Source organism: Myotis myotis, unplaced genomic scaffold (assembly GCF_014108235.1).
Source record: "Myotis myotis isolate mMyoMyo1 unplaced genomic scaffold, mMyoMyo1.p scaffold_m19_p_8, whole genome shotgun sequence".
In the NCBI taxonomy this organism is placed as follows: Eukaryota; Metazoa; Chordata; class Mammalia; order Chiroptera; family Vespertilionidae; genus Myotis; species Myotis myotis.
This window is the reverse complement of record NW_023416390.1, coordinates 6,617,984-6,632,400: the sequence shown is the minus strand read 5'-3', so window position 1 is coordinate 6,632,400 and position 14,417 is coordinate 6,617,984. Positions and strand designations below refer to the sequence as shown.

The following is a 14,417-nucleotide window of genomic DNA, read 5'->3' as shown; positions in this document are numbered from 1 at the left end:
CCACACTTTTGTCTCTGTTTTCATTGTAATCAGTGGAGGGAGTAAAGGGGAGAGGAGGAAGCATCAACTGTGTACACAGTACGATGCAAAGCCTGTGCGATTTTTTCTCTCTTTTTTTTTAATCCTCCCTGTGAGGCACTTTTTATTGCTCTCCTTTTATAGACAGGGAAACAAACTAAGTGAAATTAAGAAACTCACCCAGGGTCACGTGGCTAGAAATGAAAATATTCAACCGCAACAAGGTTTGTAACGCCTCTGTTGAATTATGAAGACCACATGTTTTTGGTAACCTTTTGCTCCAGGTTTAACAGAATAATCTCCCGGGGGAGAAAAAAAATCGGATCATGTCAGTATGGTTAGCCTGAACTGGCAGATATAAGAATATATTAATTCATTCAGCTGCTGGTTTGCATTGGAAGAGTAAATCAATAGATACAAATACATGAATCCATTAATACATTCAGTGTCTCTGGGGCAGATTATTTGACAAAAGAGAAAGGGCACAAAGGAATTCATACATAGTTGTGAGTTTCATGCATTTTGATTTTTCAATCTAATTGTTTGGTTTCCTGTTTTTTTGTTTGTTTGGTTTTTAAAAAATATATTTTATTGATTTTTTTTACAGAGAGGAAGGAGAGGGATAGAGAGTTAGAAACATTGATGAGAGAGAAACATCCATCAGCTGCCTCCTGCACACCCCCTACTGGGGATATGCCCGCAACCAAGGTACATGCCATTGACCAGAATCGAACCTGGGACCCTTCAGTCCGCAGGCTGACGCTCTGTCCACTGAGCCAAACCGGTTAAGGCTGGTTTCCTGTGTCTTGCTTTATCCCGAGTGTCTGTCTGACGAGCTCCTTGGGGTGGCCTCTGTCTGTGACCTTGGAGGCCGCACCCCTCACTGGGGAAGCGGTGGGGTCCGAGGCAAGCGAGCACTCGTGTCACTGGCTTCCCCTTTGCAGGCCTACAATGGGCACCACCAGGCCCTGGAAGTGCTCCTGCAGTCCCTGGTGGACCTGGACATCCGGGACGAGAAGGGCCGCACCGCTCTGGACCTGGCTGCCTTCAAGGGCCACACGGAATGCGTGGAAGCGCTGATCAACCAGGGCGCATCCATCTTCGTGAAAGACGATGTCACCAAAAGGACCCCACTTCACGCCTCAGGTGGGTCTCACCCAGAGAATGGTTAGCGTTTTTGCGGCCGACTCATAAGCTGAGTAAAAGGTTGGCAGCATCTTCTTCCATCCCAATTTTTAAAACATTTTCTTTCTGCATCAGGCATGCCTACACCCTTCCAAAACCCTTGGCTTCCCATCCACGTGGAGGTGATCGGTGTTCTCTGGCCAGATGGGCCCTGGCGTCTCCTTTAAAGATGTATTTTTTTAGAGCAGTTTTAGGTTCAGAGACTTCCCACCCACCTCCTGCCCCCCTATGCATAGTCTCTCCCATTACCAACGTCCCAGGAGAGTGGTACATATATTACAATTGATGAGCCTACATCGACACCTCCTCCCCGTCCCAAGTCCATAGTTTCCATTAGGGCTCACTCTTGCTGTTGTGCGTCCCATGAATTTGGACAAATGTGGAATGATATGTGTGCATTACTACAGTATCATACAGAGTACAATACTGTAAATCCTGCTCTAATAATCCTCCGCGCTCCATCTGGTCTTAACTCAAAAGAGAGTGCAGAGCCTTTGGCCAATAGTCATCACAAAACGTTCTGAAAAAGGGCAAGGCCTACTGTGACCTTCAGATAAGTCACATAGAACAAAATCACACAGCATTTTAAAGTGGGAAATTCATGACATTTCAGGGCTGTTTCATAAAAGGAGTCATCAGACAGCGGACTAATCAGCGCACTGTTCTGCCAGCCTAAATGAGGCCTCTGAGCTTTTGCTCTGATTCTTGGTGCATCGGGTGTAAAAAGAGACTCTTAAAATGTGCATATAGATATCAAAAAGGAACTAATTGTCTTTTTCTGGGATTTTTCTCTAATACACATACAATCAAACTGTATCAGGACCCTGCTAGAGGTACACACAGATATAAAGTGATGGGGAGAGCCTCTAGATCAGTGAGGGCATATGTTCCTTTGGAGTCAGGGATTCAATGATATCTGCCTTTGATCAGGGTCATAAATATTGTCTTATGATGAGAAATAACTGTCTTATACCATTAAATGAGTGTCTTGAAGAAGCAAAGAGTGAAGATGGTTTTCCAGTAGATTTAATGATCTTGTTGGGAAAATTTTATCAGAATGTTAGACTTTGTAGAAGAATTTCCACCTACAACCCTGAATTTCCAAACCACTGAAGAAAAACAATATGGAGTAGAAAAAACACACAAAACATGGCTGTTGCCTAATTACCTGGAAACAATTATTCCTGGGGGGGAAAAACTTCAGTCATGAGGTCAGCAGTGGCTGGTTAAATTGCAGTTCTTATTTTTTACCCACATTCAGTTTTTTTGGTATTGTTGTAAAGCATTATACAGTTTGATATTCTAGGCATCCTTGGCATTATTCTAAAGTTCAAATTTAGTTCTTTTAAAATATTGGTTGCCTACTCTTAAAGCAAGCACCCTGCCTTAGTTACCAGGTACTCCCTGACAACGACAAAGGGCCTCTTTTCATTGTGGAGAATCACTCTTGTAAACAGTGAACCATGAAAAATAACCATGGTCACTCATTTGCCACTGCATAGGTTATGGTCCAATGGAGCCCCCTCGTGGTCAAGCCGACTCACTCCTTTTGGATGTCCCTCAAGTCATTCATTGGGCAACACAGGCTATCATTCGACTCTGTTCTCCACAACATGTCTGCTCGTGCAAGCTTTAGCCCGTGCTTTCAGAATCTGCTTACCCTGAATCTCTTCCAACTCATTTGAAAGGCCAACTTTTTGTTGTTGTTGTTTCAAATCCTGGGAATTCTGTGAGGAGCAGGAGCCAGAACGGATGTCAGAGGTTTGGGCACAGCTAGTTGCAATGGCAGTTGCGGCCTTTGAGCAGCGGAGGTGGGGCTAGCCTAAGACAAAGCTGGACTTGGCCCCGCACAGCCAAGGAGATGTTAGCCATTGGGGAAATGGAGAGTGTGGGGAGCCAACAGGAATTCCACTTTGGCTGCACTTTTCCACGAAGGGGGCCTTATACTTACCTGAGGGCTATTGGCTCAGTCCAAAAAGCAGTACCCCCCCCCCAAAAAAAAAAAACCCAACAACACACACTACTGTGGGTATTGGTTTGCTTTGCAACACACTGGCTCAGTGATAGGAACTTAGATGATTTTTCCCTTTCTCTGTTTAGCCAAAAACCAAATATCCTTGGAGCCTGTAAAGGAGGTCAAGTTGATGACGAAGGAGGCATCAGTCACACTCCCCTGACCCTCCCTCTGCGTTGGGGACCCATTGCCCTAGCATTTAGCTCCCAGTCCTCTGCCCATCCTTTCCTTTTAAGCATACAGTAAACTGCTCGCCTGCAGGCGGTACCGTGGTAACAGGTTGAATGCACTACTGAAACAAAGAAAACAACCCAACGGCAACCACAATACGATGCCTGTGTTCCAGTCCCCAGATTTCCTCCTGAGGTACAGAAATGTACCTGAGAATGAGCCGAGAGCAGCGGCCCACAGAATGTGGGGGGCGTTATTCCTGTGTCTCAGCTGAGTGGTGTCGATGAAAGCGAGCTCATTCTAATATGCATTGTCCCTGAAAAACGTGTCATTGAATTAACATTCTCTCCCGACTGGCATTCGATAAAAGGACTGTAAAGTGCAGCTCTTCCAAGAGCCCTCATTAACCTAACGTAGCTGCATCTACATCTATTCCCTTCTCTCTCCGCATCCATATGGAGGCAAATGCAATGCATGCTGCGGTGTCCTCACCGTTCAGAGAGGAGAGAAGGTCACGGTGGAAAATGTACACATTGCTTGTCCTCAGCCTACTCCCCGAGTGGAAGCCGTGTCTGTGTGAGGCTGTGGGTGGCATCCAACAAGCTTCAGGGGGGAGCTGCTCCCGCCCCACTGTCCTCCTGGGAGGCTGCCTCCCAGCACCCGAAGCACCCACCCACAGGAAGCATTGCGCCTGGTGTGCATAAGTATAACCAGCAAGGGCTCCGGGCTGCCTGTCCCTGCTTGAGCCAATGAAGCAGAGACAGGGCTGCATCATATATGAGCATTTATTCCAATACTGCCATCAGCATGGGGAGCAGCAGGTCACCCACAAAAATCTGCCCTTCCCCTTCCCCCCTAAAACCAGCTGCTTATATTGGGTAAAAGGACAAAGCTTACATGGGGAAGTAGGCAAAGGGGTATGCCAAATGGCAGTTTGCAGGTAATAATGGCTGGAGATTTGCAAAGGCCTGCGGCATGGCACGCACAGGCTGGGGGTCTTCACAGGGCTGGCAGCTCTGGTTTCTGCAACAAGGCTGTTCCTCTTCCCATGACAACAGGCCGCTCCCGATGGGGAGAGGGCTGCATTTCTAGGTGAGCTCCCAGGTCCCACGTGCACCTCCAGCCAGGTTAGAATGTGCCCTCTTTCATCAGAACAAACCAATCCCGGTGAACAGGGCATGATTCATATTTCTTACAATTACAGCTGGCCCCCAATATTCTATTTCTGCCCCTGTCATAGGGTGTCATGTGATGTGCCCGAGCTGGTCCAGGCCAGCAGCAGTGTCCTGGCTGTGTCTCTTGCCCATTGCCAGCCCTCGCTGTGACCGCTGGTGATTAGGGGTGAGGACCCGCAGCACCTGGGAAGTGGAGAGGAGACCTCTGCAGGGGAAGGGAGGGGAGGGGAAAGGAGGCCAGGGGACCAGGAGTGTGAGGCTGATGGAGAGCCCCACCCCCCCGCCCTTACCCCTGCATGCATGAGACACTGTTAGGCTGTGGTTTGAGGAACTCTGGGACAGAGGTGCCCCTGCAGGCCGCCCATCCAGGCTGTCAATCAACGAGCAGTGAGTGGGCAGCCTCTGTACACCTCCCCGGCCTGAGGGTTTGCTCTCAGTCACTGCGCATCAATCAGAACGGTTACTTGGATGCCTGCAGAATGTACAGTGACGGAGGGAATATTAGCAGGACCTGTTCGCGCTCTCCCTTCCTCTTCTCGCCTCTCCTCTGCTTCACCTCCTCCCTATCCCCTCCTTCCATCGTATTCCTGCTCCCCTCTCTCCCTCCTCTCCCCTCTCCTGTCCCTTCTTCCTGCTTTCTAAAAAGGTCTGACGGCAGGCAGGACCCCGGATTACATAGTACTATTGTGTGACTCTCTCAGAAGAGCAAAAGCAACTGGGAAGCGGGGAGAAATGAAAAAAAGAGATTTGAAAAAAAGGGCATCATGTGTAAGGGAAATAACCCTCAGGGCATGAAGCAGGGACCAGTTCGGTAAGGACCAGGCCTGCTGGGGAGAGCGGAGAAGAAGGACGAGTGAAGTCAGCCTCGGGGCCCACTGAGCCGGCAGCTGGTATGACCTGGAATGTGGGGACAGCAGACTGAAGACCAAGCAGACTTCGCTCTGGAGGGCTGTGTGTGATCGTGTGGTCTGTGAACAGAATGCCGTTCTTTCTCTTCCAGTGATTAATGGTCACACCCTGTGTTTGCGGCTGTTACTAGAAATCGCAGACAACCCGGAAGTGGTTGACGTGAAAGATGCCAAAGGACAGTAAGTGTCCCCCCTGGGCCGGGCCGGGCCGGCGGCTCATGTCAGTCACGGAGGGTGATGGTGGGTTGGTTTAGCCGCTGGGAGGGCTGACTGCTGAGCGTGAGGTTGGGGGGTACATGTTTGGGTGAAATTCACTGGCTGAGGACCCTGGACTAATGAGGTAGCTTCGTGTCAGAGAATATGCAGGGACGGGCAAAAGTAGGGCTACGGTTGCTCATATGGAAAAAGACGCAGCTTATGATGATTACAATAGCTCTCTTAACTCTAAAGAATGTCACCACGGGACTTAGATTCTACCTAAGTGCAGTGTGTGTGTGTGTGTATGTGCGTGTGTGTGTATGTGCGTGTGTATGTGTGTATATGTGTGTATATGTGTGTATATATGTGCATGTATGTGTATGTGTATATATATGTGTGTATGTGTGTGTGTATGTATGTGTGTATGTGTGTATATGTGTGTATATGTGCATGCATGTGTATGTGTGTGTATATGTGTGTGTATGTGTGTATGTGTGTATGCGTGTGTGTATATATGTGTGTGTATGTGTGTGTATGTGTATGTGTATGTGTGTATGCGTGTATGTGTATATATGTGTGTGTGTATGTATGTATGTATGTGTATGTGTATGTGTGTATGCGTGTATGTGTGTGTATATATATGTGTGTGTATGTGTGTCTGTGTGTGTCTGTGTGTGTCTCTCTGTGTGTGAGTGTGTGTATGTGTGTGTATGTGTATGTGTGTGTATGTGTATGTATGCGTGTATGCATGTGTGTGTATGTATGTGTGTGTGTATGTGTGTATGCGTGTGTGTGTGTGTGTGTGTGTGTGTGTGTGAGTGTGTGTTGATGAAAAAGCGCCATCTTCGTACGCCTAGGGCCACGTAGCCTGGCCTTTGACAAATAGTCCTCCTTGGCTCCTTCTTCCTCCCCATTTTACCCTCTTTTGAAGCTGCTACATTTTCATGTTCACATGAACAATGGCAATGGCCTCAAGAAGTTACCTCCGTCATAAAAATCCTTCATATTTGCCTCCTTCCTTGGGTTTGTTTTTCCCAAGTCCTTCCCACCTGATGGCTGTTCCTGCCCCAGTCTTCTTACAGAGAGGAAAGGCGGGGCCAGCACGAGTGCCTCACCGCCGGCATGTGAGTCAGTGTCGAAGTGGGAGCTAGGATGCCGCTCCTGGGCCCCAGCTCCCTGCTCTTTCCTCTGTGTTGGCCAGGCTTGTCTGGAAGGCAGCAAGCTTTGGTCAAGTGAAACATTGAGCAAACGCCAACGCAGAACTCTGTGAAGGTCGAACTACTCCGAAAGGAGCGAGAGGGTCTCCCTGCTCGGTTGATATCTCGAAATGCTTCTGGAAATGATGGGATCACAGTGACCATCCTGAGAAGGAGCCTTTCCCGGCCCACCCACATCAGTCATCCCACTGACACCATTCCAGGTGGCCATTAGATGCCAGAGGCGGAGAGAGACATATATACTAGTTTATATAGCCAGAGAGGGAGAGATGGAGACAGATAGAGACAGACAGAGTAACAAAGAGAAGGAGTTCCTCCCACTGGAAGTAATGAGTATTTTGTTTTAATTTTCTTCTAAAAAGCCAGTCTTTCTCTCTCCTAGAACCCCACTGATGCTGGCAGTCGCATATGGACACATTGATGCTGTCTCATTGTTACTTGAAAAGGAAGCAAATGTAGATGCTGTTGACATCATGGGGTGCACAGCTTTGCACAGAGGGGTACGTACGTCTTCCTCAGCCACAGTCAAGCCATCGTGTAATGAGCATGCTTCCTCTTTACTTCCCATATGAGTTTTTAGTGAAAAGATTTTTTCCCAGGATAACCAATGAACCTCAATCGGCCTAAAAGAAATAACAAACTCTTTTGCAAAAGTAAAATAGTGGCGGGTACTCTGAGGTCCTGCTCTTGCAATTTCATGGTCGATTGTGATAACAGAACCACGAACTCCTACTGTTGGTAGAATTGCTTCTACTTTCAGATGACAAAATACTTGCACAGCATAGAAAATTTGCAAAGTATTTTTTTAAAGCACAGAGAAGACAGTTACAATCACTAGTAATCCTACCTCCTGGAGATAACCATTTTTTTTTTTTTTTGGTTTATATACCAAATCTTCTTTACTGTATATAGATTTATTTTTTTAAATATATTTTATTGATTTTTTACAGAGAGGAAGGGAGAGGGATAGGGAGTTAGAAACATCAATGAGAGAGAAACATCGATCAGCTGCCTGCTGCACACTCCCTACTGGGGATGTGCCCACAACCAAGGTACATGCCCTTGACTAGAATCGAACCTGGGATCCTTGAGTCTGCAGGCCGACACTCTATCCACTGAGCCAAACCGGTCAGGGCAGATTTATTTTTTAAAAAAATTTAAAAAGAGAATGCTGAAGATACTATTTGGAACCTACTTTTTTTCTTTTAGAATATCAAGGACCTTTTCCATGTCAGTAAATATTTTCCTGCTCTATCATTTTTAATGGTCCATTGTATGCAGGTGCCATAATTTATTCCAGTGATTGCTTAGTGTTGAGTAGCCATGCTATGTCTGACTGTTGACCCATTCCCCACCTGAAGTATGTATCCTGTGACATTTCTTTGTATACATCTGCTGAGTTGTTTTTTAAAGCATGCCGAGGAAACGAAATCAAACAGAAGCAGAAATAAAAGTGCTCTTTGGGGCTGGTGCCAACCGCCATGGTCGGTGAACAGGAGAGAAACTCTCAGTGGTTGAAGTGATTATCCTCGTCCTTATTTCTTGGGGACTTCCTGTGGGCCACGCAACAGGCTGGGGTCTTTACGTACCTTATCTCGTCAGTCCTCACAACAACCTGTGGGGTCCTTATGACTATCCCCAGGTACAGGTAAATGAAATGAGCCCGAGAGGTGAATTGACTTGTCCAAGCTTTACCAGGGGAAGCCAGGATTTAGCTCACACCTTCCTCTTTCTAACGGTCATGTGTTCCACTATATCGTAGTATCTTTCATGGTTATGTCTGGAGAGTCAAGATGTTTCTCACAGGCTGATGTCCACACGGACTTTTCTGCTATGAATCTGGCTGGGCTGTCCTCCCGTGAGGCCCGGGCACGCATGTCCTCTGACTCTGAGCCCAGCCTCACTCAGCCGCCTGTTTCACATCCCGAGCCGGCTGCCCTTCTGACTTTTGTTTTGTGTTTTCAATGCAATCGATTAGATCATGTCAGGTCATGAGGAATGTGTGCAAATGCTGCTGGAGGAAGAAGTATCAATTCTCTGCAAAGATGCCAGAGGGAGGACCCCCTTGCACTACGCCGCGGCCCGCGGCCACGCCACGTGGCTGAGCGAGCTGCTGCAGATGGCCCTGTCGGAGGAAGACTGCTCTTTCAAGGACAACCAGGGCTACACGCCGCTGCACTGGGCTTGCTACAATGGTGAGTGGACTGCTGTGCGACTGAGTCCAGTGGGTTCCCTCTGAACCCGGCGCCACTGGGATCTCAGGGGAGGGAAAGCAGCACAACGCTGTCAACCTTGATTTCCAATCTTTTTGCATCTGAGACACCTTTTTTCTGTTGTTGTTTTTTTAAGTATGTTGCCCTTCCTGGCTACTATGATGCCTCAATGGAATAAAAATTCACTTTCTCCCTTTTTGCTAATTAATAACATAAAACTCCTAATCAGGACTTCTAATGAATATCCAGTTTTAATGAAGGTTTCTGATGCTATATGATATAACCAGGGACCCTACAATGAATTAAAATAACACAGCTAAGACCTGTTACGGTTGACTACCAGTCAGACTTCTAGGTGATTGATTTGTCTTTGGGCATTTCCTCTTTCATATCTCATTTCCCCCATTTATTTTGTCACACTTATAATTCAGAAGATCTAACATTTCTTATTTTACTTATTTGAGTAAAAAAGAAATGCAAGCTCATCGTAAATTTCAAAAATATTGACATGTCTAAGGTAGAATTAAGTCTCCATTTCCAAACTTACTTTCTGATGTAATTTGGTGTGTACCTTTAATACTTTCCCCTTGAGGATATAAATACAAATGTATGTGCATCTGTTTTTTTAAACTAGAATCATAGAACAACTATCATTCTATAACTTTCTTTTTTGTTATTGTTTATTTAACATGGTGGGGCACAGGTATAATGGCCACCTGAACAAGAAGATGTCTGCAGACGAAAAACGATGTAGGCAACAACTCCATACACTGTAACAGAAAGGATTACAGGATCATTTCCTTACAGGGAGGTAGGGTCAGAGCGGACAGACAACCCAGCACTCTGCACAGATGATTCTCCGCTAAGAGACCCCTGTTACAGTACTTTTTATGCTGTAACTCAGGTACTAATGATTGACAAGACAAAGGGACAAAGAACGCAGTCAATGAGTGCAGTAGTGCCCAGCCGGTGTGGCTCAGTGAACCAGGAGGTCACTGGTTCGATTCTTGGTCAGTGCACATGCTCTGGTTGCAGGCTCACACCCTTGTGGAGGACGTGCAGGAGGCAGCCAATAAATGCTTTTCTCCCACCGATGTTTCTCTTTCTCTATCCCTCTCCCTTCCTCTCTCTAAATTCAACAAAAACATTTTTTTAAAAAAAGAATGCAGTTGCACCAGGGGCCATACCTCCTGGTGGTCTTGCGACGGAAGATGGTTCATAATGGATCCTATCACCAGGTTAATATTTATTCTGGTTGCCATGGCATTCTGGCGGTTACTAACAAAAACATTTATGGTAGGTTTTATGGAACACTGATAATCATCAACTACAAGGCTCTGATAGGCTTGCTCAGTGAAGCTGATCGAAGGTCACCGCAGAAGAGAAATCCGGGACCCAGGGGGGGAGTCAGTTTTGTCCGCATCTACTTCTATACACATTCTATTGCAGATATCCTGCAAGTTATTGAGTATCGATAATGATTGATCTCCTTAGTATATTGCAGAGCAGATAAATCACTGTAGGTGTGTGTGTATCACAATCTATTATTTATTCAACCGGGTCCCTGGGGATGGACATTCGGATTGTTTTCAGGTTTTTTCCTGTTAAAATGAGGCTTCAGTGTGTGTCTATTCGTAGTATGTACCTTAATTCTGTCCGATAAGTTTCCAGAAGGGAAACTATGGATGAGGACATGCGTGTTTTTTAACTTTAATAAATTACACCATGTTACTTTGCAAGAAGGGTGTAATTTATTACTCCCCCAGACATGTATAAGACCTATATTTCCTCCAAGCTTTTGCCAGCCCAGGAAGATAGCATCTTTTTCCTTTTTGTGAGTGTGAAGGGCAGAAAAGGTTATCTCATTACTTTGGTTTGTGTTTCCCTGACCAACAGTGTGTTTATTTATTGGTATTTCATCTTCTGGAAATGACCTTTTCCATCTATTGCTTATTTTTAATGAGTTTTATCTTTCCTCATGCGTTTGCTGGAGTGCCTTGTCATAGAGATAGGAATCCTCCCTGCATGTGCTATGTGCTGCCAGTGTTTTCTCTCAGTCTGTCATTTGTCTCTGGTCTTTGTTTATGATGTCATTTTCCATGCAGAAATTTTGAACTTTTGTATAGTTGAGTCCGCCATGTTTTTATTGCTGGGATCTAGGTTTCCAGTCCTGCGTAAGGTCTCCCACCTGTAAGTTTATATGGATATTTTCCCATATATTTTCTACTCTGTTTCTATCATTTTATTTTTCCATTTGCAATTCTCATATTAAAATTTTCACCTAGACAGTTTGGCTCGGTGGATAGATCATTGGCCTGCAGACTGAAGGGTCCCACGGTCAAGGGCACATGCCTAGGTTGGGGGCTTGATCCCCAGTAGGGGGCGTGCAGGAGGCAGCTGATCAGTAGTTCTCTCTCATCATTGATGTTTCTATCTCTCTCTCCCGCTCCCTTCCAGTCTGAAATAAATAAAAATATATTTTAAAAACATTTTCACTCAGAAACTATGGGGTGCTCTAATTTACAACATTTCATTTTCATTACAGTCCTCTTTCGTCATTGGCTCTGCCCAGGAAGAGCCAAATTTTCTACTTTCTCAAGTTGGCTTGGTCCCTCCCTGCTACTGGAGGATTGGGTTTCTTTACTTACCAGTGGCTGAGGGCCCCCTAAGCCCCATCTGGGTCAAACCCAGAGATCTCTCTGGCAGGAAGGGGAAGGCGCAGTCAGAGTGTTGGTCTTATGGCAGGTGGCAAACTCACCGACCACATCCTCTCTCCTGAGATGAGGGGAAGGGGTGTGGCAGGGCTCTGTTCAGAGGCCTCTCCAGGTGCAAGCAGGGGAGGGGAGTAGTCCCGCCCTAAGCAGTTCCAGTGCAGTCTCCCTCCGGGTCTGAGGGTCAAGCTCCCATCTTCCCAGAATCCCCTTCACCGAGCACTGTGAAACACCGAAAGTCACTCAAGGATGCCCAGTCCTATCTACACAGACCCTTAGGTTGGGGTTCATAGAGTCCCAAAGAGTGGTGTGTGTAGACGCTTCCCTAAGTAGATCCTTGGGGGGGGGGGGGATTCATACTAATAGAGGGTGTGAAGTGTTTAAGTGAGGGTTGGGTATAGGCGGAAAGCTAAACAGTGTAACTTACATAAAGTTAGGGGATTTTTATGTTCATTACTTTATATGTTTTTAACCCTCCTTCCAGCAGTGTCCCCTTGTCTCTTTATAGGTAAAAGAAAGGTTTAGGTTGTGTTTTAATACCAAAAATTGTCTGATCTTCGTCATTCTGAGGTAGATCATGAGAGAGCTGAGTTCAGCCAACAGGAGGTTCCAGGACAACAATCTGTATTCCAAAGCCAAATAGTTTGGCATTAATAGCTGTCCATCCCTTCACAGACCACATTCCGGTCCTTTATCCATAAGCTCCCATCACCCTGTGACACCGGTAGGGCAAGTTTCCTCATCTGATTTCTTATCTATGAGAAATTGGGACTCACAGCTCCCAAGAGAGTTGCTTTAGATCACGTGACAAGGAAGCCAACAGAGCTGAGGCCTTAACTTAAATTCAGTTGATTTGGAAACTACTTGTCATTTTGTTGAAAATAATTCCTCACATTCATTCCTCTACTTATTTTTTAAAAAATACTTATTGGGTACACATTGTTTGCCAGGAGCTGGTCTTGGTGCCATTTTAAACACTTATACAGTATTTTACACTCAGCATTTTACCCTTTCATCTGCTATTTTCTATCAATCACATCTTCTCCCCTTCACTAGGGTCCATAATTATAAGTGAATCTACTCAGATGGGTGAAGGGGAAATTGCCTGTTGTAAATATAGGCCAACTGAGGTGTGTTAGATGTCTACCTAGCAAGAGCTGAGCGTAACATAGAATCGATTCTGCTTGCAAATGAGGTCCCTTCTCCATCTCATTCTCTCCATCAGACCATATGGCTTTCATTGTCTTATTTGTTCATTATGTCTCAGAACTCCTGTGAGCATAGTCAGTAACATGTTGGCATTTTGTGAATTTCATTCCATGGAGGTTGAGCATTCAGCCGATTCAGGAAAATGCATAAGCCAGAATTCAGTTCTTAATAACAAAAAAAAAATTGATTGTGTTGAACAAAATTTCTCTCTTGGAAACTTCCTAAATTCTTTTGCTTCCTTGCAGGCAATGAAAACTGTATAGAGGTACTTTTGGAGCAGAAATGTTTTCGCGAATTTATCGGCAATCCCTTTACTCCGCTGCACTGTGCAATGTAAGTAGCGATGCCAGAAGTCAGTGGCGCTGCTTTAATTCCTTCAACGACACGTAGGAAAATTGACCTTTGGAAAGGAAAAAGCTTTCACATTACAGATTAGACCAATGTATTCCATTTTGCTGCTAAAGGCAAATAGGTCTGAGAGCGAAGCGTGGTTCCTAATGTTAATGATTTCCAGGAGATTTCTATGAAATCACATCCCACCTTAGAGAAACTGCATGAAGAGGTGGCCTGAGGGGCGCCTGACACCCCATACTCCTCAGGTATACTTCACACCTGCAGCCAAATTCTAAAAATATGCCTGCGAATGACTAGAAAGACATTTTCTACCAGGAAGACTTTTCATGTATTGTAATTCCCTTTCTTCGTGTGCTGTAAGGTTTTTTTATGTGTAATTTTTGCTCCCATCTCAATGTGTGAACCATTGTCCAGAGAGTACAGGGACTGTAAGTCAGACTTCCATGTCAGCCTGCTGGGTCATGGGCACCCAGGTGGACACTTTCTTGAGGTTGGTGGGTGACCTAGTGCCGATCCAGCCTGCTCCCTGACCAGCTGGCCCTGGCACAGGAGATGTGAGTGGCCAGCGCTCTCTAACAGCTTTGAAGCGCTCCACCCTTGCCCTCCAGTTTTTCGGCTTTCGCTTCCACGATTCCATGAACAATAGGCCTATTATTTCTCTCACAAGGTTTTTTTTGTTTTTGTTTGTTTGTTTATAGTGGCAGACACCCTAAAGGCTTTACTATTATTATTTTAAGTCTTTATTGTTGAAGTATTACATATGTCCCCCTCCTTCCACCATTGACCTCTGCTAGCCCACTCCCCACCCCCCACCCCAGGCCTTCACCACCCTATTGTCTGTGACCATGGGTTGTGCATACATGCAGACAAGGTCTTTGGTTGATCACCTCCCACCCCCCACCCTTCCCCGCCTTCCTTCTGAGATTCCACAATCTAAGCTTCTATGTCTCTGGACCTATTTGGTTCAAGTTGTGCCCACTTAGATTTTGAGGTGCCGTTGCTCACAATTTCTTGTCTTAATTGATTTCTCGGAGTCCTTGTTAG

General features: G+C 45.8%; 1 protein-coding gene across 6 annotated transcripts in view; it reads left to right on the top strand.

Annotated features, from left to right (window-relative positions):
- ANKRD44 (ankyrin repeat domain 44) overlaps nt 1–14,417 on the top strand; it is a 232,764-nt gene that overhangs the window by 205,464 nt on the left and 12,883 nt on the right. For all 6 annotated transcript variants that reach the window (XR_004969308.1, XM_036319340.1, XM_036319341.1 and 3 more), the window contains 5 exons: nt 963–1,164; nt 5,564–5,651; nt 7,269–7,386; nt 8,865–9,081; nt 13,265–13,352. Coding sequence is in view for 5 of the 6 variants with exons in the window: in XM_036319340.1 (XP_036175233.1) it covers nt 963–1,164; nt 5,564–5,651; nt 7,269–7,386; nt 8,865–9,081; nt 13,265–13,352 (713 nt within the window). In the remaining variant the exon portion in view is untranslated. The remainder of the gene's footprint in view (nt 1–962; nt 1,165–5,563; nt 5,652–7,268; nt 7,387–8,864; nt 9,082–13,264; nt 13,353–14,417) is intronic.